The 25,171-nt window shown below is 39.2% G+C and overlaps 1 protein-coding gene across 3 annotated transcripts in view; it reads right to left on the bottom strand.

Annotated features, from left to right (window-relative positions):
* LOC121886236 (myocyte-specific enhancer factor 2C-like) overlaps nt 1-23,363 on the bottom strand; it is a 35,808-nt gene extending 12,445 nt beyond the window's left edge. For 2 of the 3 annotated variants that reach the window (XM_042396185.1, XM_042396187.1), the window contains exons 1-4: nt 22,571-23,363; nt 18,568-18,667; nt 7,608-7,785; nt 4,710-4,913 (exon numbers count right to left, since the gene is read on the bottom strand). In XM_042396185.1, the coding sequence (XP_042252119.1) occupies nt 4,710-4,913; nt 7,608-7,661 (258 nt within the window). In that variant the 5' untranslated portion in view covers nt 7,662-7,785; nt 18,568-18,667; nt 22,571-23,363. Of the gene's footprint in view, nt 1-4,709; nt 4,914-7,607; nt 7,786-18,094; nt 18,436-18,567; nt 18,668-22,570 lie in introns of those variants that run through there. The other variant, XM_042396186.1, reaches the window with a different exon arrangement.
* Between the last annotated feature and the right edge of the window lie 1,808 nt (nt 23,364-25,171).

Genomic DNA, 25,171 nt, shown 5'->3' with positions numbered 1-25,171 from the left:
GAGAGAGCAGGCCGAAGCAAAACAAGGTTAGCAGAGTAAAAGTGAGGAATGCAGAACTCCTCAGATTTATATTTAGAAACAAGGTTCCCAGGCTAAATGAACGCAATACAATAAGCTGATACTTATCTGGCCTGTAGCCTGTACAGACACACACATATACACACACACACACACACACACACACATATACACAGGCACATGCCAACCCGCCACATGAGAGAAAAAAAAAAGATGACCAAAACAAAGGAGCCTCTCTTCTACTAAATTCCTGTCTGGCTGATATTTCATTGCTGCACAGTCTTTTCACAGCTACTATCACACTCTCCAGCCTCCCGTTTTCTCCTCCACGAGCGCATAAAAAACAGCCAAAATTAAGAGCTAAATAACTTATTAATCGATCAACAGAATAATTGATTCATTGTGAAGTTGTTTTACAAGAAAAAAAAAGGCCAAACGTCCCTTTGTTTTAGCTTCTCAGTAACAGGAAATTCCTTCTTGTCTTTGTTCGATCGACAGATGATTAACCAGCAATAAGGCTGCAACTGACAATTATATTCTTTATCGATTAATTGATTAGTTGTTTGGTCCATAAAATGTCAGAAAATGGTGAAAAATGTCCGTCAATGTTTCCACAACTCAAAGATATTCAGTTATTGGACTAAAGAAACCAGAAAATATTCACATTTAAGAAGCTGGAACAGAGAATTTCGTCTTGGTTTTTCTTAAAAAAATGACTCAGAACAATTAATCAATTATCAAAATACTTGGCGATTTAATTTAATAGTTGACAACTAATTGATTTATCATTGCAGCTCTAATCAGCAACTGTTTTGATAATTGAATAATCGTTTTAGTCATTTTTTAAAGCAAAAGTGGCAAAAGATTAGCTGCTTTTTAGCCCCTCAAATGTGCTAATTATGAGTATTTTTGGGTTTTTGACTGTTGGTCGGACAAAACAAAACATCTGAAGACGTCACCTTTGACTCTGTGAAACTATAACGCCAATTTTTTTTTCAGTATTTTCTGCTATTTTATAGACAAAACGATTAATCAAGAAAATAATCTGGAACTTAATCGATAATATAAAGAATTGTCAGGTGCAGCCGTAGTTTTATGTGATAGTAAACTGAATATCTTTGGGTTGAGGACTTTTAGTAAGACAAAAGAAGCACTGTGGCATTTTTTTTTTTTGCCATTTTTTAACATTTTGTAGAGCAAACAAATAACTTGATGAGTAGTTGAAGGCCTGCTAGCAGTAACTACATATTAGCACCGTAGCTAGCATGAATCCAAAACTTTCCTTGGTGCTGTTAATATTAAAGGAATAGTTTAACATTTTGGGACATATTCTCTTTCTCTCTGACTGTGAGATGAAACTGATCGATATGAGTCTCGCGTGTGTGTTTGTGTGTTCAGTGTGGACTCAGGGTCAGGACGCAGTTAGCCTAGCTTAGCATTAAGACTGTAAACAGGGGAAGGGTTAGCATACAGGGGTTAAGATATGTGCATACTGGAATATTTTAATTAGGATCTGCTCGTGACAGCTTGTCAAGACAATTTTAATTATATGTAAATGATAATTAGAATCACGACTCTTGCAATTAAAAGCTTGTTCAAACTGCAGTTTCAATCCAAAAAAAAACTATTAACGGTTTCCAGACTTTTTCCTCCTCAGTTTGCTGCTGGACGGGACAAAAAACAAGAAAGAAAATTATCTGAACAGGCAGGAAAAAGGAAGCAGGACAGCGGCGAGGGAGGAAATGTCGTACAGAGGTTAAAGTGGAGTCAGACACAAGCGACAGCAGCAGTAAATAACCCGGCTAGTTCAGGATTGTGAGGATCCACTGCAGAGATGAGAGGTTGCCTGCACAGATTATAGTAACGAGCTAAACAGGATTGCGGTAGATTACAGAGGATTACAGAGCGAATAAGCCTGGTTCTGAAAGGGTCAGCCAAGAGGCCATGTGGTGGGCCGCGGGGAGGGAAAAGCCCGAGCGCACACACACACGTACAGTATGTACATGTGCACACAAGAACACGAACACACATCATCTCCTCCTTACAACATGACGCTCCTGCTGACGAGAGCAAACTTTATGCTTTTATTTTAGTTTGTGAGTGTCCACAAGCAAATAACTGGTGTATTATGTGTGATATTGTTATTAATAGTTCATTTTTTATAACTGATTAATAGTTTTTCTCTGGTTACAGCTTCTCAAATGTGAATATTATCTGTTTTTTTAGATTTTTATGATGGTAAATGAATATTTTTAGGATTGGACTGTTGTTTGGGGCATTTGAGGACATCACTGTAGATTTTGGGAAACAGTGATCAACATTTTTTACCATTTTAGACAAGTTGTTGAGGTTTTAAAAAATGCAACGAGGTGCAGCAGGACCGCAACGGAGTTTGGTTGAGACAGAAACTATAAAGCTGAGAGCTGTGAGAGTTCTCTGTTAAGACTGAAATGAGGTGTTGTAGAGAGTTATTGCTTTGGGCAGGAAAGATTTCCTGTGTTGGTCCTTGTGACAGAGAAGCAGTGGTTTTCAGTCCTGGTCCCTGCATGATTCAGATGTTTCCCTGCTGCAACACACCTGATTCAAATGATCAGCTCGTCATCAAGCTGTGCAGAGGCCTGATAACGACCCGTTCATTTGAATCAGGCGTGTTGGAGCGAGGGGAAAGTGTCTGACGGTGGTCAGGATAATCCATAACGGACGACAGTTAGGTGTCCTCGTCTCTACCACAACTTTAAAGGTGTCTGGTTTGCAGCCGATTACGGAGGGCGACCTTCCTAATCAGTTTATTAGTCTGTTGGTGTTGTCAGCTGCAGACTACAGTAGAGTAAAGTGCACTGGCCTCTGCTTCCTCATCAAACAGAGTCTGCTCATCCCGTTCTTATATACAGCCTCCATGTTGGTCTTCCAGTTCAGTCTGTTGTCGATGTGGACGCCGAAGTCCATGAAGACGACGGCTACACAACCCGATTATTCTGGCGTGTTCTGACATTTCATAAACCAAATTTATCAAGAAGTTAATAATTAGTTGCAACCCTAGTTTACTCTACTATTCTTGCTCTTATTTATGTACTTATTTTATTTATATAACAACAAGAACAATATTAAACATGAATGTCACAGTATGATGTATTGTACCAGAGTTAGCTTAAAGCTAAGGCTGCAACTAAAAGTTATTTTCATTATCGGTTATTTTCTAGAATAATCAATTAGTTGTTTGGTCTATAAAATGTCAGAAAATGTTGAAATGTTGATATCAAATGTCTTGTTTTGTCTACAACCCAAAAATATTCAGTTTACTGTCACAGACGACTAAAGAAACTAGAAAATATTCACATCTGAGACGCTAGAATCAGAGAATTTGGACATTTTTTCTTAAAAAAATGACTAAAACAATTATTAGATTATCCAAACACAAACATATAATAAACAACTGAAACCAGTTTTTTAAATGAAGACAGGAACAGGAGGAACAGCAGGAAAGAAAACACCTACTGCTGATTATATTCACTGCCAGTGTTACAGCACCTGACTGCCTGGAGTTTGACTTTTGACAGCTTAAGTTTGACCTTGGTGACATGGTGTGCTTAGCGAATGTCCACAGTGTGTGTGTGTGTGTGTGTGTGCATGTGAGGCACACACACACACACACTTGCTATTGTGTTCTCCTAACACTATTACATAAGTCAAGGCAGAACAAGCTGCCGTCTAGTACATACTGTATTGCACTGTGCTGGTACAATGCAGTCACAAACACAAACAAACACAGAGGTGTGGCTCTGAATCCGACTTCTCACATTCTTACTGGAGCTGCAACGATTAGTCGATCAGCAAAAAACTATTTTGATAATTGATTAATCATTTTGAGTAATTTTTACATTTTTTACAGCTTCTTAAAGGTAAATATTTTCTGGTTTCTTTAGTCCTCTATGACAGTAAACTGAATATCTTTAGGTTGGTGGACAAAACAAGACATTTGAGGACGTCGTCTTGGGAAACAGCGATGACCATTTTTCACCATTTTCAGATTAATCAATAATGAAAATAACCATCAGTTGCAATAATTGTCACTTATTGTTATGTTAGTTATTTTTCTGTTAATAGATTAATCCTCCCAAAAGCCCAAATTGACATATTCAAACTGTTTGTTTTGTGCGACCAGCAGTCCAAAAAACCTAAAGATATTTTAGATAATTAGTTTAATATAAAGATATTATGAGGATTATTATAAATATAATATAATTATAAACCATTGATGAATAGTAAATAATCGTCAGATTAATCAGTGATTGATCGTTAGTTGTATCCCGACTATTTTGAGTCTTTTTTTTCTTTTTAGCTAAAATGCTAACGTTAGCTGGTTTTAGCTTCTCAAATAGAAGAAATACTTTTCTTTTTTGCTTAATGAGTACTTTTACTTTTACAGGAAATACTTTTACCAGTTTTACCAAAGTAAGATGGTGAGTGAAGGACTTTATCGTATTGCAGTTTTCACTTAAGCATTTATTTTGATTAAATGGACAAAACCTCACGAAGGCGCATCTGCTAACGCACAGGTTGTGTTCATCAGGTTGAAACAAGAAAGTTACGAGCTAGTTTACAGTTACCATCCGGATAAAACTCATAGTAATAAAAATAAAAAATGTTCCTTGCCAGTTGTTGTATATCTGTGTACAGTTTGTGTTACTTACGTCCACGATGTCGGAGTTGGTCCTGCTCTCGTGTGGCTCGTTGTATTCTGTGTATTTGAGCAGAACTTTGTCCATGTCGGTGCTGGCGTACTGAAACAGCTTGTTGGTGCTGTTGAAGATGATGAGGGCGATCTCGCAGTCGCACAGCACGCTCAGCTCGTACGCTTTCTTCATCAGACCGAACTTACGCTTGGTGAATGTCACCTGGACAAAAAGAAGGTGAAAAGAAACAAAAAAATGTCTTTAATGGTGGATTTAGAGCTGCTTGATCTGTACACTCTCATTTGATTTTCAGAATATTTTAGAGCATTATTGATTGTTTATGGCTGATATTGTATATTTTAGCCCACTAACCGCCACAAACAATATCAGTTTAAAGGTTTTGAGTAAAATGTCTTGACAAGCGGCATCATCAGGTCAGTTCGAATCTGTCCGACTCTTTGGTTTGTGACCAAATATCTGCAAAAGTAATGACATTAGCATCAGCCTCAGCTGTACTACTGTATGTACTACAACTAAATAGTTGTCAAATAACTTTCTGCCAATCGACTAATCGATTAATCGACTAATCATTGCAGCTCTAAAACATACTTGCTAAATGTTAGCATGTTAGCTTTGTCGCTGTGAGCATGTTAGCAAGGTGACATTAGCATTTAGCTCAAAGCATATTAATGTAAGCATATATCAAAGTATATTATTCCTGCAGAGCTGCTAGTGTGTTGTACTGTAGACTCTCATAAACAATCCAAATATTCATTAAAATTATCTAAACTGCTTTTTTTCTGTCGTCAAACTTAAAGTGAACATCTGAAATATCGCTAATAATCTGTCTAGAGCTGCAACGATTAATCGATTAGTTGCCAACTACTTAATTAACGGCCAACTATTTTGATAATCGATTGTTTGGAGTCATTTTTTAAGAAAAAAATGTCCAAATTTTCTGGTTCCAGCTTCTCAAATGTGAATATTTTCTGGTTTCTTTAGTCCTCTATGACAGTAAACTGAATATCTTTGAGTTGTGGACAAAACAAGACATCTGAGGACGTCATCTTGTGCTTTTATGGACCAAACAACTAATCAATTAATCAAGAAAATAATCAACACATGAATCGATAATGAAAATAATCAGTAGTTGCAGCTCTAAAACTGTCATTGCACAGGAAACACTATACTATATTAAGTACTGTAGGCTGTGATGGATGTTTACAATTTTACCGTTCGCCTTTGTTATCTATTAAAAAAATAAAACCCAAGTTGTAGTAATCTGCAGTTTTTCCTTTTAGCATAGAAGCGTTAGCTAAGGAGCTAAAACTTTAAAGATAAAGCCCCCCTCTGTGTCTCCAGTTTACACACACATATCAGCATGCCATCACACAGTCCAGGGTCAGTCCTGCCCTGCTGCCGGGGTCAGGAAGCATATGTGCCTGCATTTCCTGTCATAACAGGAAAAGACAAACCGCTCCCCCAGCCAGGAGCTGATGTATGTGTGTGTGTGTGTGTGTGTGTTTGTATGTGTGCACTTGTGTGTGACAGTGCACACATGCAAAACTCCCATTGACAAAAAAACTCTCATTTCTCAGTTGTCATGTCTTTCGCATTGAGCCCGGCAGGTTAATAAGGCGTCTTTTTTTTTTGAAAGCAGACTCAACACACAATCAGAGTCATGACTTGCAGGGATCATATGACACAATATCAGCAGTTTGAGGAACTATAGTGTGTCTGTGTGTGTCTGGTATTGTGTTTGGGTGTGAGGCAGAGAGACAGAGTGAATGAATGTGTGTGTTTTAAGGAACAGTTCAACATTTTTGGGAAAGATGCTTACTCATGTTCTTGCTGAGAATTAGAGAAAAAAGATTGATTCCACTCTTATGTCTGGACGGTAAATATAAAAGCTACAGCCACTAGCCAGTTAGCTTAGCTTAGCACAAAGACTGGAAACAGGGGGAAACAGCTAGCCTGGCTCTCCAAAGGCCTACCAGCATCTCTAAAGCTCACATAAACACCTATGAAAACACTGATTGACATTATTTCACTTTCATTTTTGAACAAATTTAAAACAAGACATATCATGTTATCCTGAGCTTCAGAGGTGCTGGTGGGTAAATCTTGTTACCTTTGGAGAAAGCCAGGCTAGCTCTTTTCCCCTGTTTATGGTATTTAAACGGTATTCTGGCTCTTTTATCCCGCAGGAGACATGACAGTATAACCACAACTATTTTTATATTGTTTTTGTAATCAGTGTTGGTGGATTAAGACAGGAACACTGTAATTTCCATACTCTTATGGATGAATAAAGTGAAACTTGAACCTTTATGCTAAGCTAATCACCTACTGGCTGTAACCTTATAATTAAAGGATAAGGCTGCAATCTTCTATATTTTTCTTATTGTCAACAAATCTCATGTTTGGATCCAAACCAACAATGAACTGATCTACTAACAAGTATTGTGTGTGTATTCAAAGTCTGATATATCTTATTCCTCTTATTCTGGCGTCTTAGCTAACGCCACACCGCTGCACTGGGTGACATGTTCCTTCATCATGAAGAGTTTGGTCGCATTAGTTTGTTTAGAAATGGCTCCAAAGACTAATAACAATCATGTTTTCAGTCTCCGGAGAGTAGTTCTGTATAAGGCAGATGCAGGAATGTGGTTAGCTAGCTTCACTAGCTTGTTGTGCTACATATCACAACCTCTGGACTTTGTACTTAAGTTCTTTGAGAAATTTACAACATAGTAGAGAGTCCAGAAGTTTGATCACGTTAGTTTCTAAACAAACTAATGTGATAAAACTTTTCATAGTAAATGAACAGAGTCACATTAACTTCTCAGCAAGAAAGCGAACAAGCGTATTTCCCAAAAACGTTGAACTATTCCTTCAAGTGTTCTGTATGCTTACATGTCTGTTGCGCTCATCCATAATCCGCGCTATCTGAATCTTTTTTCTCCCCATCTTCGCTATTTTTTCGTTGTTTTTTCCCTCTTTTTTTATTCACAAACGTCTTCTCTTCTGGCTCCTTTTGATTGACTTTCAACTCCTCACGGTTTTTCACTTTTCAATCCCAAACTGCTGGCTCCTGCAAAAAAAAAAGAAGAAGACATAATCATCAGAAAATTAATTATTCCCGGGTCACAAACTCCAACACACACACACACATGCCCTCACACGGATAACAGAAAGAGCATAAACTGGTTTTAAGATTCTGTGTCAAACTGAAAAGCTGTCAACATCTAATCATTTTCACGGCAATGAAAAACAACAAAAGGTAGCAAATCAAAACCTCAAACAGAAACATGTATGAACACCACATCTAATTACTGGAAATGGATTTGCGTGTGGGTATCATGTCATGCTATATTACAGCGTTTAACCGCCATGCACGCACAGACAGGCAACATATTGTCTGTTTGCATGCGCTTCCATTCACCGCTGCATCCTCCTGACACACCCATGAGCTTCCTCCGGGGGGGTGGAGGGGGCGGAGGGGGGGTTGTTCTTTAACCTCAGGAGGAAGTAAAACAACCAGGGATGACAGAATGCAAATAATAAAGACTGATGAGTTTGTATGTTTGGCTCTATCACACACTGCATAAAAACATCTGTAGTTTTAAGAAACCACATCTGAAGCCCAGATTTTTGTCTTAACCGCTTGCCGGTATCTAACCAGGAAACTTCCTCTCCAGGTGGAGCTGAGACGGGGCGAGACAGCGGAAAACACCTCGACTGAATGCAGGAGGCTGAGACTCAAGCAATAATAGACCTAATAATAATGTCTTGTAGAGTAAAATGTGTTAACCATAAACACAAACAGCGATCATATTTTCAGTCTCCAGAGAGTAGTTCTGTGTGAGGAAGGCGCCACTGAGCATGTGCAGGAATGTGTTACTGTTTAAAGCTTCACTAGCTTATTGTGCTACATATCACAACCTCTGGACTTTGTACTACAATGTAAATTTCTCAAAGAACTTCAGTACAAAGTCAAGAAGTTGTGAAAAAATTTAAAACTTGAGTGAAAGAAAATTAATTGGCAACTATTTTGATAATCGACTCATGGTTGAAGTCATTTTTCAAGCAAAAAAATGTTGAAAATATGTTGGTTCCAGATTCTCAAATGTGTTGTCGGACAAAACAAGACATTTGAAGAAGTTATCTGGGACTCGGGGAAACTGTGTTGGGCATTTGTTACCACTTTTTGGCATTTCACAGACCGACTGATCAATTGGTTAAAAATAAAAGGAAATAATTAGCAGATTAATGGATAATAAAAATAATCATTAGCTATTAACCCTAACCCTGTGGTGATGTCACTGTGTTCCCCAATCTTAGCAGTTACTTTGTTAAGTATAATATCATCATAACTGGTAGAAATGATGGTCAAAACTATAAAAAATAAGTTGTAATAAACCAGAATCTTTCTTTAAAAGGAACTTCCACGTTGGCTCCAGGTTTGTCATGGTGTTGGCAGCTCAGATATCATGTGTGTATGACTAAAGTGCATGATGAATTTGTGACCATGTGGAAACACCAGTAAACACAAACACTCTTTTTAGAAAAAGAAAAAACCAAAAAAACACATCACAGTTGACCCTTCACCCCAAACTATAAACACTTCCATTAACTCCCCCCCGGAGCATTTCCAAATGGTGTTATTGATTGTTGCGCGTCGCTTTCAACACCACTTTGATCAACAGCACAGAAAGAAGAATGAAGCTTGTTCACTGAAGAGATAAATTGAAATTGTGGGTAACGTTAGAAGAAAACATGAGGAGAAAAAGCCTGAGCTTGTTCATTCATTTAGTCTATAAATTCTTTCATATGTGTTGAGAAAGGAAAACCGGGTTAGTAGCATGTTTATGTTTTTTTTAAGAAACTGCACGACGGAGACGGTGAGAACATATTTTCTGTCTGTTTCATGTGATTTTCATATGAACAAATAGATCAGCCCGACTGGATACTGATCGAGTATTATGTGGCTGTAGTGCTGGTAGCTTAGCTAACTGAACTTCCTGTTAGCTACTGAAGCTAACAGGAAGAAAGTCCTCTATAAATGAGAAGACGGGTTTACAATGCAACTAAAACATAGCATATGCAGGTATAAGTAGTGTCATCAGATTTGCCTGTGCAGTATTCCACATTTATCATAAAGCAATAAGAAGCTGTAGTGCTGGTAGCTTAGCTAACTGAACTTCTTGTTAGCTACTGTAGCTAACAGGAAGAAAGTCCTCTTCAAATGAGAGAAGAGTATAGTATTTACAGGTAGCATACTCAATGCAACTAAAACCTGTGCAGTATTCCACATTTATCATAAAGCAATAAGATAACAGAGGGAGGTTAACCACCTAATAAATTATTATGAGATATAGCTGCCAATAGCTAGCGGGGAAAACAAAAGTGCTATCCTCTTCCTGTTTTGGTTGCACAATGGTTGACACACTTCCTTCGTGCCATAAATCAAGCCTGGGGAACCAACCTAAATACCGATGGTATCTTTATTTTATAGCCATTACACTGTGCAATCAATATTTACTTCATAACGATGAGTTAAAGTAAAAAAGTTGTCTATTTCTGCAGCCTCTCACATTCAACCCCCGTCATCCTTTTATTACTGCGAGGAGGAGAAGATCTCCTGTCGTCTGTAGCTTCATTCTGACAGGATGAACATCTCAGGGGGAGGTGGGGATGATTTTCTGGCTGCACTATTTAGCGTCTAATGCCCTTAATTTCTGATGATTTCTTCTGGATAAATGATTATAAAAAAAAGAGCTGTGTTTAGGGAAGGAAACTGTTTTTGTGACTAATTTTAGAGCTCGGTACAGAAAACAAGGTGGTTTGTTTATAATTTAAAATATGTCTGACAAACGTTTCACCACTGCAGCTGTGTTTCGGTGTCTTTGTAAGTCCATGTGGGCTCAGCACATGTATGTACATGACACAATAAACAACTCTGTGCTCCTCGTTATTGAACTCTTGCTTCAACACAGTGGAGAAACGACAGGATCTGGTCTGTAATAGGACACAGACATTCAGTAGAATTGAAGTGAGGTGAATTAAGAGTCTTAAATCCTTCTCGGAGTCATAACTCAGTCAAATCTTAACACACAGACATGAAACACATATTGATATCATTCAGTGTGACTTACACTTCCCGTGGATATCATTATCTCCGATTATCTTGTTAATCTCTTGTGTGCCAGAGGGCAGGAAACACAGGACAAGTGGGGAAACACTGTCTGTGTTGTACTGTAAAGGTAGATTAAAGATCGACCTGTGCAGGACTGTCGGTGCATGCAGCGTACGTCAGTGTGTGTGTGTGTGCCATGTGACCTGTGTCTTGCTCCTAAAGTGGAGCTTAAGAGCTTGGGTCGCAGAGTTAACTGGATGTTCACACACGCTGAGACAGACGCACACAAACACAAACACACACGGCAGGTTTTCTTGGCAGCTCTGTGCCGTCATCACAGCGTGCTTTCTTTCAGGAGGTGCCAGCACTCAGGCACCGAGGATGAAATGGAGAATAAATTTGGGATTCGAGAAGATGTAAGAAGATGACGGAGGTGTTGTTCTCCGAATAAAAAAAAAAAAAAAAAAAGGAAGAAAATGACTGTGGTGCTCCCTTTAAGTCAACACAGCTCCTCAAATGTTCAAATGATCCTTTTGTTTCATCTCTTCATCATCATTAAAATGACTTTAAGACTTACATTATATTAAACTATGGCCGCAACTAACGATTATTTTCTTTATTGAGGAATCTTTCAATTATTTTCATGACCGTGTTTCATCTGTTAAATCAGAAAATAACTAAAAATGTCCCAGTTTATAAGGTGATGTCTGTGATGTGATGATGTATTTGACACAATGGATAATATAACAAGCTTTTAAAATACAACACATTGTTAAAGATGAAACCAGTGGTTTCCAACCTTTTTTGGTTTTTGACGTCTTACAAAAAGCAGTGTGTAGTCGGGGTCACATTTCACATGTCTATGAGTTGTTAACAGCTCCACCAAATAGTGATTTTTCCCTCTAAACTTCTCACATGCTTTCATTTCAATAAATGTTCAAATGATCCAATATTTCACCAAAAATCAAAGATTAGAGAAAAAGTCCAAAAACTGAAAACAGATTTGTGTATCAGAACTTTGTTTTTTCTTCTTTCCTCTCCCATTAATCATCTCACGACCCCTCAGATTTATCTACTGAGCCTTTGGAGGGGCCCCGACCCCTAGGTTGGGAACCACTGGACTAAACTAGCTAACTGTATATAAAGTAGTTGAAACTAGCTCCACCTCCAGCAGCTACAACAGTAACATGCTGCTCTAACACTGATGCTTCACTATTAATAATCTAATGATGTCATATATAATAATATATCAAACCACTACTTTTACTGCAATACTTTAACTACATCAAGCTCATAATACTTATGTACTTTTACTGTAGTAGGATCCTTCCTGCAAGACTTTTACTGATAATGGAGTATTTTTACATTACTGTATTGGTATTTTTACTGCAGTAAAGGATGTGAATACGTCTTCCACTACTGGTTAGGGTCGTACGCAGCCTGAAAAGGAAAACTGTCGTCACTGCTCAGAACTGAAACTGAAAAAATGTGTTGCTTATAAATGCATTATATACATTTTATATACTTATATAGACTGAATTAATCAATTAATCAAAAAATAATCATGAAAATAACGATTAGCTGCAGCCCTGATAAACATGAAGTCTGCTCCTCCTCCTCCTCCTGTTATTCTCTGCTTCTTGTTTTATACAGTAGGAATGTGCGAGCTGACAGAATTTTTTTTTTTGCCATAATTGATGTGTTTTGTCACAACAAACCAAACACTTTGATTAAGCGGAGCGACGTGATACTATCAAAAAAAAAAAAAAAAAAAAAAAATCGTCTGCACACAAGCAGCGACATGCCAGCCGGAGAGCATTACATGAATATCTAGTGCCTGAGTCATGCTGCCTTGCTCGCTTCAGGAAAACAGGACAAGGATCAACACGGTTTAAATTTAGAGCTCTCACAGACGAGCACACTCAGCATGTTGTAGTAACTGGGAATTTTAGGGGCCCGCCTGAAGTCGTTGCATAAAACAATGAAAACTCTGCATGTGTGTGTGATTTAATGCAGAGCTTGATCTTCTCCAGGATGACAGCAAAAAAAAAAAAAAAAAACTCCACCCAACTCACGAACCCTCCCTGCTATTTATAGACTCCGTGTAAAACGCTCCAAAAATAAAAAAGGCTGAACTTTTTACCCCAAACAACAATACGACCTGTTTCTGGTTCACAGACAGAAAAAGAGCCGACTGTTGAACAGAGGAAGAGATGGAAATCAGCCATCTCACGCTCTCCTCAGCTGCTCCCCTCTGATTATTTTCCAACACGTTGAACCTCAGAGAGAGAGAGAGAGAGAGAGTCTGACTGTTTGCATGTGTGCTGTACGTTTTTTTTTTTTTTTTTTTTGTGAGAGAGCAGAGAGCGGCAGCTAACAGGCGACATGTGGCACTGCCCTTGTATTCCTTGGCAGGACACTCTGCATGTTTCTGAGTCTGAGAGCCAGCGAAGGTGGGGGTGGGTGGAGGGTGGAAGGTGGAGGGTGGTGGGGGTGATGGGTGAGGGGAGGGAGGGGGTGACAGACTGGAGGTGGATGGACAGCTGTGAATGGTCCCATGTGATCCTCTTTGCCTCCTGCTGTACTGAGGACTTTCAGGAAACCTAATGTCTTTTTTAGACCTACCTGGAAATGAACTCTAGATCGATTTAAAAAAAAAGAAAAAAGAAAAGAAAAGCCAGGAAGGAGACAAAACCAGCTTATTTCTGACTGAATGTAATTAAAGTTATTAAAGTTTCCCTCCACTCAAAATTTTTTTTTCTTCTTGTGCTGGATGTTTGAGCTTCTCTGTGCAGAATGATGATGAATGTGCAGAGTTTGTTTTCACGTTCATCTACTGAAATTAGAAAGTTTCTCTGAGCTCATTGATAATCCGATTTTTAAGGGGCGGAGCCTACGAGCGTGATTTGTGACATCACAAGTGTGATTGTGGAAACTTGAAGCCTCCAGAGCACGAACACTGAGGATGGACTTTACATATACAAATATTTACATATTCATAGATTCGGATTGTTTAATGAGGGAGAAGGAGGAGTTTAACAAGATAACTGAGCTTATTTTGTGGGAAAAACCATATCAGAGACAAATTATTACTCAAAGTAGAGTATTATATACATCTTAAACATGTCTGGAGAGGATTTTTAAACTGTAAAAGGGCTGAATAATTAGAGGAACTATTGCTTTCTTGCCGAATTAGATGAGAAGATTGATGCCACAATCATGTCTGTACCCTAAATATGAAACGACCTTCAGTAGCCAGCTAGCTTAGCTTAGCTAGCTGGACACCCACTAACACCTCTACAACTCACTGATTAACATGTTCTATCTTCTTTGTTTAAACTTAAACACGGATAGGCAAACCGTGCCGTGCGTCAACACAGTCGGTTAAACCTCCGTTCTGAACACGTCTTGCTCTCTGTGAACTTTCAATGCAGACGAATTCACGGTTCAGTTGTTCTCATTTGCATTTTCTTCTGTGTTCTTGTCAGACAGTGAAATGTGTTGACCAGCTTTCATTACCAAGCTGCTGCTGCTGATTAAATCATTCATTATGATCACAACATAGTTTAATGACAGCTGCTGTACTGTGAGATCGACTAAACTGACTTTTAAAATGAGTGATTACAGAGAAAGTTAGAAGCAACAAATGGTTGTTATATGCAGTTTAAGTACAGCTACATCTGTATAAATGGACCACAAACGTGTGTTTATGCTTCTTTCTCTGTTGCGTTTACAGATATTTTGTGACCGTACTTGAATTGTAATACTCATTTTAAAAGTCAGCTATAGCTGTTCTGACAGCACAGCAGTTTGGTATGACTTCTGGTCTCCAGCAAGGCGGCAACTAACGATTATTTTCATTATCGATTATTGCTTTGATTAATTGATTAGTTGTTTGGTCCATAAAATGTTAGAAAATGGTGAAAAATATTGATCATTGTTTCCCAAAACCCGAGACAACGTCCTCAAATGTCTTATTTTGTCCCGACCAACAGTCACAGAGGACTATAGAAACCAGAAAATATTCACATCTGAGAAGCTGGAATCAGAGAATTAAAAAAAAATGAATCAAAACAATGAATCGATTATCAAAATAGCTAGCGATTAATTTAATAGTTGGCAACTAATCGACTAATCGTTGCAGCTCTAGTCAACAGTGTTTATGAACGAGATCAAATTTAATTCACTACAACAGAAACATGCAAATGAGAACAACTACATCATTAATACACGGAACAGGTGATCACAGAGAGTGGTCGTCAATTGTTCATGGTTTGCCAATCTATTCCTTCTGTTTATTGATTGCACAGATTTCCACATCAATATTTTTTTCTACCACATGACCTCTGGGCGGCTCTGTAGATGTACAGTTAGAATGTGCGCTACATTACGATGGCTAATGTTTCAAAAATGGTGGACAATGGTTCAAGTTGATGCTTAAAGGGACATAAAGATGCATTTTGTACTACAGTTAGAGTGTATTCAAACCTTTAGTGTTTGTTCTGGTCTGAATCAGTGGATGAGTTGGGAAACTTGTTGGTTCAGTTTCTCTTTACACACAATCAAGTCAAATCAAGCGAACCAAAATGCATTGCTAAAAGCCAGGTGAGAACGTTCTCTCCTCTCATTGGTCAGATGCGTCTGGGACAGGAGCGAGAACATAAACACAGGAAGAAGCTCCTATCTGCCCAAATATCAAGAAGACAATGTTATTGGTTGTTAGGCCAGGTAAGGCTAGCTGCTAGCGGCTAGCAACTGTTGATTTCTCTTGTCGGCGTCCCAGCATGCAAACATGCAAACTAGTCGAGTTCGCCTTGTAGTCGGTCTGATGGAGGTCGGATCACGTTCCCACTACAAACAAACTGCTCCAGAATTGGTTCGTGACCGGACCAAGTTAAGATCTGAACAAAAGAAGCGTAGCAAGGAGGAAAACCAACCAGAGTCCCGTTTAACCAGACTGAATGAAGCAAGTTTGAAAACAGCTTTCAATAAATTCATTAAATTAAAAGGTCCAGTGTGTAGAATTTAATGGCCTCTAATAGAACGGACTTGGCAGAAATGGAATATAATAAGGAGGCCACCATGTTCTACAGTAGCCCAGAACGGACAAACCAAAACACCAGCTCTAGAGAGGACCTTTCGTGTTTTTGCGTGGCCACTGTAGGTTCTTTTACCCACTTGGAAGGGGAAGGACATTCAATTGGATGTAATCTGCAACCTCAGCGCCACTAAATCCTACACACTGATCCTTTAAAGTATTACAGATTGTTTAACTGACCTTTCCTCCGGTACTTTATCCGCTCAATGAACTCTGAAAGCGTTTGTGAAAGACATCAGCGGCCAATAACCCAATTTATCTTTCAGCAAAGCAATACCGATAATCCTAATGAGTGGGTGCAAAGATGAACCCTTTCATAACCCTTTAAAGCTGTATAACTGCATGAATACCTCAGTAACATACAATACACACTGATCGCCAGCAGGTATTTTGTTCACCGTATCGTCTCGCACACAAACCCTCGTCTGTCTGAATCCGTCCGACTGGAAGCTAAAGCACAATATATCATGAACTTCTTTCATTACTGCAGAGAAAAACCTTCTATCTTAAACACAGAATTCCCCCAAAATCTTCTCCAGTGTAGCATGAGTAACCAAATATATCGGCAAACAGCTGACTTTCAAATACCTGTCAGCGAAGTCACAACGGGATGTATGTGACGCAGAGCAACGTGACAACAAAATCCAAAGTGTATCATCAACTTAAAACAATGTAGACTAAATTACTGGTCAAAGTTCCTTTTGAGGTCTCAGATGTAGACGTAGGAAACCTGATCTGATGCATGTGGTTTGGTTCGGGACAGCCCTCTATAAGCAGTGAATGAGTCACTTTGTGGCTCAGAGAGTGCCACACCACATGCTCAGCATAAGTGTATGATATCACACCGACATGTGCAACATCTTTATAAGATACAGACACTCGCCTTATGCCTCCTGTGTGATCAACTGTGTGAGTATCAGTGTCAACAGCAGTGGAAGATTTCAGATGCTTTACTTAAGTAAAAATACTCCCAATAAGTCAAGCATGAAAAAATCCTACTACAGCATAAGTATTTATGAGCTTCGATGTAGTTAAAGTATTGCAGTAAAAGTAGTGGTTTGGTCCCTCTGACTGATATATTATTATATATGACATCATTAGATTATTAATAGTGAAGCATCAGTGTTAGAGCAGCATGTTACTGTTGTAGCTGCTGGAGGTGGAGCTAGTTTCAACTACTTTATATACAGTTAGCTAGTTTAGTCCACTGGTTCCCAACCTAGGGGTCGGACCCCTCCAAAGGGTCAGCAGATAAATCTGAGGGGTCGTGAGATGATTAATGGGAGAGGAAAGAAGAAAAAACAAAGTTCTGATACACAAATCTGTTTTCAGTTTTTGGGCTTTTTCTCTAATCTTTGATTTTTGCTGAAATATTGGATCATTTGAACATTTATTGAAATAAAAGCATGTGAGAAGTTTAGAGGGAAAAATCACTATTTGGTGGAGCTGTTAACAACTCATAGACATGTGAAATGTGACCCCGACTACACACTGCTTTTTGTAAGACGTCAAAAGCCAAAAAAAGGTTGGAAACCACTGGTTTCATCTTTAACAATGTGTTGTATTTTAAAAGCTTGTTATATTATCCATTGTGTCAAATCTTCATCTGAAAAGTAACTAAAGCTGTCAAATAAATGTAGTGGAGTAGAAAGTACAATATTTCCCTCTGAAATGTAGTGGAGTGGAAGTATAAAGTAGCATCAAATGGAAACAATCAAGTAACTTGTAAATGTACTTAGTTACCACTGTGGCTCCTTGGACAAGATACTGAACCCCAAATGTATATGTTGTGTGTGTGTGTGAATGGATGAATGAGCATTAGAAACACTGTAAACCTGATGAGCAGGTTGGCAGTTTGCATGGCAGCCTCTGCCATCAGTGTGTGAATGTGTGTGTGAATGGGTGAATGTTGGCTTGTATTGTAGAGCGCTTTGAGTGGTCGGAAGACTAGAAAGACGCTCTATAAATGCAGTCTACTGATGGTCAACAGACTCTGTTTCATCTTAAGGATCCATAAAGCAAATAAAGTTGGTAATTGTTGGTGTATAGAGGTGATATTTTCCCGAAAATTATGAACAGAATAATACCAAACTGTCCTCCAGATAAACATCTTTGATTAATAACTTTCTCCAACTAATAACACCAGTTTTAGATCAATTCTCTTACCAGTTGCTGCTGTAGAAAAGTAACACACTCGTGCTTTCATTCCTCATGTGGCAGTGAGGTCTGTCACAGAAAAGTTACCGACTGTTTCCACCAGTCTTTGCCGTATGAAGTCCACCGGTCCCGGTAGCAGCTCCGCGCAAAAAAAAAGCCCGTTAACCCGAGCTGCAGCTCCGGAGTCCAAACTACCAACCAACCCGCCAAAAAACAAACCCGAGCAGAGAAGAAACACTTCAACACAACACGAGATGTGTTCAAGTTACTTCAGACTGATGTGAGGAGAGGAGGATAATCCCGCCTGTGTTTGTTTCCTGTTGTTTATCAGTCATATGGCGTGGGAGCCCCGCACGGCCCGCATCACGCACGCACGCACACACACACACACGCACACACACACAGAAACACACACACACACAGAGTGAAGTACACCCACACTGTCCCAGCAGCAGCAGCAGCCGGGAGGGATTTCAGCTTACCTCTCTCTCTCTCTCTCAGTTCCGCATGTCTGTTTTTATCTCCTGCGTCTCTCCGTCCAGCGGTGGCTCTCCTGCCGCACGCGCTTCTGTCAGCGCGCACCTGGACGTCAGGAGGCGGCATCATCACACACACACACACAAACACACACACAGGCGTGCGTGCACACACACAGAGGAAATAAATAGAAGAGATCAGATAGTGACCACAAAATATCGTGTGTTAGTCCAATTAAAATGATGAAATTAAAAGATGTGTGTGTTAAAATATATGTATTTTAATTCCTATTTTCAACAGGTCCATTCCGAAACTATAAAGGTTTAATATTTATTGTAGAGGTGTCACGTCTTTGCTCAGGTGCACTGCTGCCGTTCAGTGGAGACTACTGAAAGTGCACCAGCTGATCAATAAAGTCCTCATCCACTCAAAATCATGTTTGTCTTCTTGTTCTTTCAGTTGGATGTTTGTTCTCTTCTCCTTGTTTGTTTCACATTCATCTGCCGATGGTAGAAAGTTTCTCTGAGTTCACCTTAAATCCCAGTTTAATATGTGAATCTAGCAGGATTTGTGACATCACAACCAGTTTGCAGCCAATCATGGTCCAGTATTTAATTTATAGAAATGTGATGTGGAAACTTGAAGCCTCCAGAGCACAAACACTGAGAATGAACTTTATAGTGAAGGAGAAGACATCTGGTGTCCAGCAGGAAAACAATAAGGGAGAAGGAGAGGATGCCATTATAAGGAATTTAATTAGATAAGATAAACATATTAGACACTAATTATTGTTCAAGTACAGTATTTTAAATGCATCTTAAACATGTCTGGAGGGGATCCTTAAAGTCTCCGTCCACTCAAAAATGTGTTTTTCTTCTTGTTGCTTTAGTTGGATGTTTGAGTTTCTCTCAGTTTCAAAGAAGTTGAATCTCAAGAACATATATTTTACACCTGTGATGTCATCAGTATCTTCTTCCTCAGAGGATACTGATGACACGTAAAGCAATTTACAATAAAAAAATGTTTAAATTTACAATTATAGAAAGCAGAAAAAAACAGCGAATCCTCACACATGAGAAGCTTGAACGAACACATTTTGGGCATTTTTGCTTGAAAAATGACTCAAAACAATTAATCGATTATAAAAATAGTTGTCGATTAATTGATTAAGTGACTAATCGTTCACATAACTACTTAAAAATTCTACCCCTAATTAAAAAAAATCCAGATCACTGAATATATAAACATTTTCACTCCTAAAGTTGAACTGTTGGACACTGTAAAGTCTCTGTGTATCTGCACCGCAGGTTTCATGTTTCCAAATCACACAGTTGCATAAAGTTATTTTGTATTATGTGTCTCATCTTGTTTGTGCAGCGCTGACGTCACCGTACACGTGCATGTTGTAACTGTGACCCACCGAGAGGGACCGCAGGTGAGAATCAGTTTTAAGCTGCAACATTTATGTGTAATATTGTACCTTACAAATAAAACTAAATAATATATAAAAAAAACTGTTTGTAAAGTTCTTCTCGCTTTCACCGCTGAATGGAAAAAACATATGAAGAAAACACGTGTGGACAGACAGATGTTTTGTTCGGTCTACATCTGGACCAGACAACAGTCTCATGATTGATTGTAACAACACACAAAGCTCCTAATCATGCTTTCCTTTCTGCATTATGAGGTCTGGTAAGTCATTAATTAAGGCAGCAATAAATGATCTTCTTGATTAATAGATTAATCATCTGGTCTATAAATGACAGAGAATAATAAAGAACGTCTTCTGTTCCACCTCATAACTCTTGTTAAACAGATTACGTCACGTCACACACGTGTATTCATGTGACTGTTTTGTTTTCGTGTCTGTGTGTTATTGCACCAAAAAGAGATTTTAAATCTTTCTCATCTCACTGAAACGTGTATTTGTTCATGTTTTGCAAAATGAAATTTAAAATTTCAGTTGAAATCTGTTTATTTTTATTTGTTGAGCATCATTATAATTCAAAGGAAATGAATTCCATATTAAATCAATCAAATTACTTGTTAGTCAATGTGATTTTATTTCAGGAACACAAGAACTTAAATTACGACACGTTTCATACATCAACAGCAAAACTACAAAATATATACACGTTAAATAAATCAGACCAAAACTCACAGATCCATCACACACACATATGAATATTATATCATAAATTATATCATCTGTAGTTGACGGCTAAGTGCCTTGACGTTGCCACAAAACTAAAAACTGAATCTGAAGATGTCACTCAGTCACTCAGAATTTAAAACTTATAAATTTAAAACTTTATAAAATTAAATTAGAAGATTTAGCCAATTTTCCCAAAATCCAGAAACAAATCACAGCGTTCAGTTTCACTAATACACACTGATACACATTCAAAACCCCAAAAAACATCATTCAAGTCAACTTTTAAAACCACGTTATCAACATATTCATATTCAGTCTTCACAATAAAACAAGCTACACCTGACAAAAACAATATTTAAAGCCACACTTATCGATATTTTTGTATTAATAATGGATGAAATGACAAATAATGTGGAACTGTGAATGTGCAACTACTCCGCAGTTCCCCTCAGCTTCAAAGATCTTTTAGCTTCTTTTGTTTCAGTTCAGTCTCATCAGCTGTTTTCAGCAACAAGCTCTGATAAATAGATCTAAACTGATAAATCAGCTGGAAAATTGCAGCTCCATCGCTATATTTATACATGTCACAACTCTCTTTTCTTTCACAGGAACTGAAGCGATCCTTAAATGTACAGAAGCCCTTAAATGCCATAAAGATTTGAATCTTATAAGCAACTAATGGTGAAATTCTTAACACCTTAAATGCTGCTGAATCTTCCTCAATAGTCAATTTCAAATTTTCAATATAGTTTCCAATATCCAAAAACTATAGCAGTAGCAATCCTGAGTAAAAATGTTTATGCTTTGAAAAAATATTATTGGCTGACTTTTTAAACTCTCAAATATTGATATTGTTCAGACTCAAGCTCAAATGTTGTTTGTCTGTCCAGCACAAAATGGCAGACAAACAAAGTTAAGGACCAGCTGGTGAACATAGTGCAGCATTCAGCAGCTGAAGAGTCAGATATTTTATTATTTAAGGGCGGCTGTGGCTCAGGAGCGGGTCGTCCACCAATCAGAAGGTCGGTGGTTCGATCCCCGACTCCTCCAGTCCGCATGTCGAAGTGTCCTTGGGCGAGATACTGAACCCTAAATTGCTCCTGAGTGTGTGTGTGTGTGTGTGTGAATGATTAAAAACTCTTCAGATGAGCAGGTTGGCACCTCGCATGGCAGCTTCTGCCATCAGTGTATGAATGCGTGTAAATGGGTGAAAGTTGGCGTGTGTTGAGTGGTTGTTGGACTAGAACAACGCTCTATAAATGCAGCCCAGTCCGTAATTCCCCTCAGGAGTTGGTAGAGAGCAAAAACAGACTTCAGGTGGACAGAAACACGACTCCAAATGAACGATAATGTTGCTGTAAATAGGTAATTTGCTGACAACTTTTTTTAAAGATCCATTTTGTATTTACTGCCACCAAGTGGAAAGACTGAAAAGATCAATTATTGCTGCTGTAATCCAATGCAACACTCTAGATTTCAACTCCGACCGCAACACTTCTTACTGTCCACAAAACATCTATTAAATCTACTAGATTTGTTTTCCAGAACTGATTAAAACTCAAATTTTGCTCAAGTATTCTGAAGCCAAGTGAGTAAAGTTTAGCATTTATAAGCTAAATAACTGACAACACCATAGTCCTACTTAAGACTTTTCTGTCTCATATCTTGTATAAGTGTGAGTTCTCCTAATAATTATTAAAACAATTAATTGACAAAGCTCTAGTCCTATTTAGTAAGACTTTTTGATCTTCAAGACGCTGAGATTTGATTGAAGATTTTTTATATTCACACAGATAATCCATCACCACACACACACACACACACACACATTGCTTCAGTTACAGGTCACTCACCAGTACTTTTTGTTCTGCCTTCACCTGGAAGTTTCCCCTGCAGCTCCAGCTGTGGGTTTTGTCAGTCAGTCAATCCCTTGTATCAAACAAGAAAGGATGTTTTTTTTTTTAAAAAACAAAAAGGGTAAAAGAAGTGATATTAAGCCAGACCAGCTGGCTTAGAAGAGGGAAACCCAGAACTGGGCTGCGTTTGGATCTGAGATCACTCCGCACTGAGCCGAGGTAGGTTACACTCATCAGACCCTGACGCTCAAACACCGCCCCCTCCGTCCCATCAACACACTCACAGTCTCATACCCTGTGACCTCCTGTGTCCGAGGCCTGTGGAGGAGTCCGGTCACCTGTCGCTGTCACTCGTGGTAAATTTAGCTCTGAGGTGTCACTGATGCTGCTGCCTGTGTGTGTGTGTGTGTGTGTTTGAATGTGTGTGTGTGTGTGTGTGGGAGAGAAAAATGTGTTGCTGACACTCAGGGCCTCCGAGGGCCTGGGTGTAAGAGCCCAGGATTACTGCTCCAAAGACCGTCGGCTCTACACATTACACACAGAAAGAGAGAGAGAGAGAGAGAGAGATCAAACCTGTGAGCATGTCCTACATATCAGCGCACTGAGCATCTGCTCGGCGGAGGATTACGCTCAGCTGTCCGCTCCTGTCAGTTCTTCAGCAGAGGGAAGAGAGGACTTTGATGATCTATGAATCCATCGAATATCGGCGCAGAAACACGGCTGAGTCATTGAAAAAGACCCAAAACAACACAGGTTTCTAGATAAGTTATCGGTCACAGAAAGCGTCTAAACTATGATTCTCGCCAGATTTAACTTTATAAGACAGGTCCACAATGTCTTAAACGACAGTCAGTTGCCCAAATGAATACTGAAACAAAGTTTGCTTGCTGTAATCATTCCTCCTCTTCATACAGACTGTATATGAAGATGGACGTAGCGAGGTGTGACGTCACCCAGTTGGTTTGCATGGGAGCCGTTTTGAAGCCCAGAGTCGCAGCTTATGTTCGGTGTCATCTTTTCTGTTTGGAGCCAGGACCTTCCAAGCCCTAAGGATAAGCACCGGGCTGTGAAGACAATTTGATATAGTGGCCAAAACATGTAATTACAACTTCCAGATCCGTCACGTGATGCACACTGGCCCCAAAAAGCATTTTTTCCCCTTACATACAATTTTTGGAAAAGGAGCAGCTGTTAAATGGTGCAGAAATCATTCTGCAAGTGCAATGACTCGTTTTCCATTTGGTCAGATAACATTTGGAAAGTCTAGAAGAGCCGCATGATTAAATTATTTTATCCCCATTCGAGTGAGCGGAGAGCAAATCCGGCTTGGCCAATGGAAGTGTCTACTGAGCATGCTCTATGGGCCCAACAATCAGGAAGTGTGAGCAAATTCATAACTGATAACGCAGTGAAAAGAGCACACTGACAGCGCACAGACAGACAAGACAGAGCAGCACAGCACAACAGCAGCACCGTGTAGCAGGGAGCTATTCAGACCATCAGGAAGGGAAAGTGAGAAATATACACAAATATATTGTAATTTATACCAAAGCATTCTGCTCAGAGTAATCTCAGTCAGTGGCCCCCCACCCATCCCCCCCCAGGACCAAATCTCACGCCACGCTGATGTCAAAACTTGGCAGCCCTGACTTTCATGGGGATGGACGGGGTGCCATCTTTGAGCGCGGTGTCCGGTTCTCCTTAATGCATCCATGGGACATCCAAGTAAGGAGTGCGGGGTGTTGGCTTTCACGCTCTGGAAACATGCCCCCGCTACCTTGGACCGAAGCTAATGCTAGCTCTTTTAGCTTCTGTTTTTGCTTTCTACCAACTCCTGAGGGAAATATCTGGCTCTTTAGCTGCTAAAAGCTCCACTATGTTCACCAGCTAGTCTACAGCTAACTGTGTTGCTGTTTGGTGCTGAGCAGGTAGTGTAAAGTGGCTTTTTACAGCTTTTTCTCTGAAATTAGCTGCCTGCTGTGGCTGAAAACGACGCTATGAGAGCGCTGAGAGTGAACCAAAACAGTGAAGTTGCAGTCAGACAGATAAACAATGAGCTGAAACTCACTATAAAGCTCTGTAAAGCCGAGAGGAGCTGCAGAGTCACTGATAATTGAGCCATGACCAACATATTACACACTGTCAGCTCAGACTTTATTACAAAAACAATAATTCATAGCTGCTTTAAACATCAGAACTCAGACTCAGAACTTGGTGTCATCATGTCCGAATCAAAGATATGAATGGTATTATATTTATATACTTTTGATTTTCTCCTTCCACTAAAAGCAGCTTACCAGGAACCTCCATGCTTCATACTGCAGGTCAGTCGGTTTCAGACAGCGAGGACCTGATGATGGAGAGGAAACAGCTGAAGCGTAAAGGATAATTCCACCTGAAAATAAATTTTGCGCATGATTTCCTTCTTACAACACACAGAGACTGGGACTGGGGCAGCTTGTTAGGCTCGAAGGAATGTGTAAAATGTTCTGGTGTGTTAAATTTACGTGTTTGAATTTCCCCACCGCTGGTTTGCATCCATCCTTTACCTCCACCTGAAAAGGAAATATGCCGCTCATCTACCTCCCTCTCCTGAAG

This window comes from Thunnus maccoyii, chromosome 19, assembly GCF_910596095.1.
Source record: "Thunnus maccoyii chromosome 19, fThuMac1.1, whole genome shotgun sequence".
Lineage (NCBI taxonomy): Eukaryota > Metazoa > Chordata > Actinopteri > Scombriformes > Scombridae > Thunnus > Thunnus maccoyii.
This window is presented reverse-complemented; position numbering and strand designations above follow the sequence as displayed.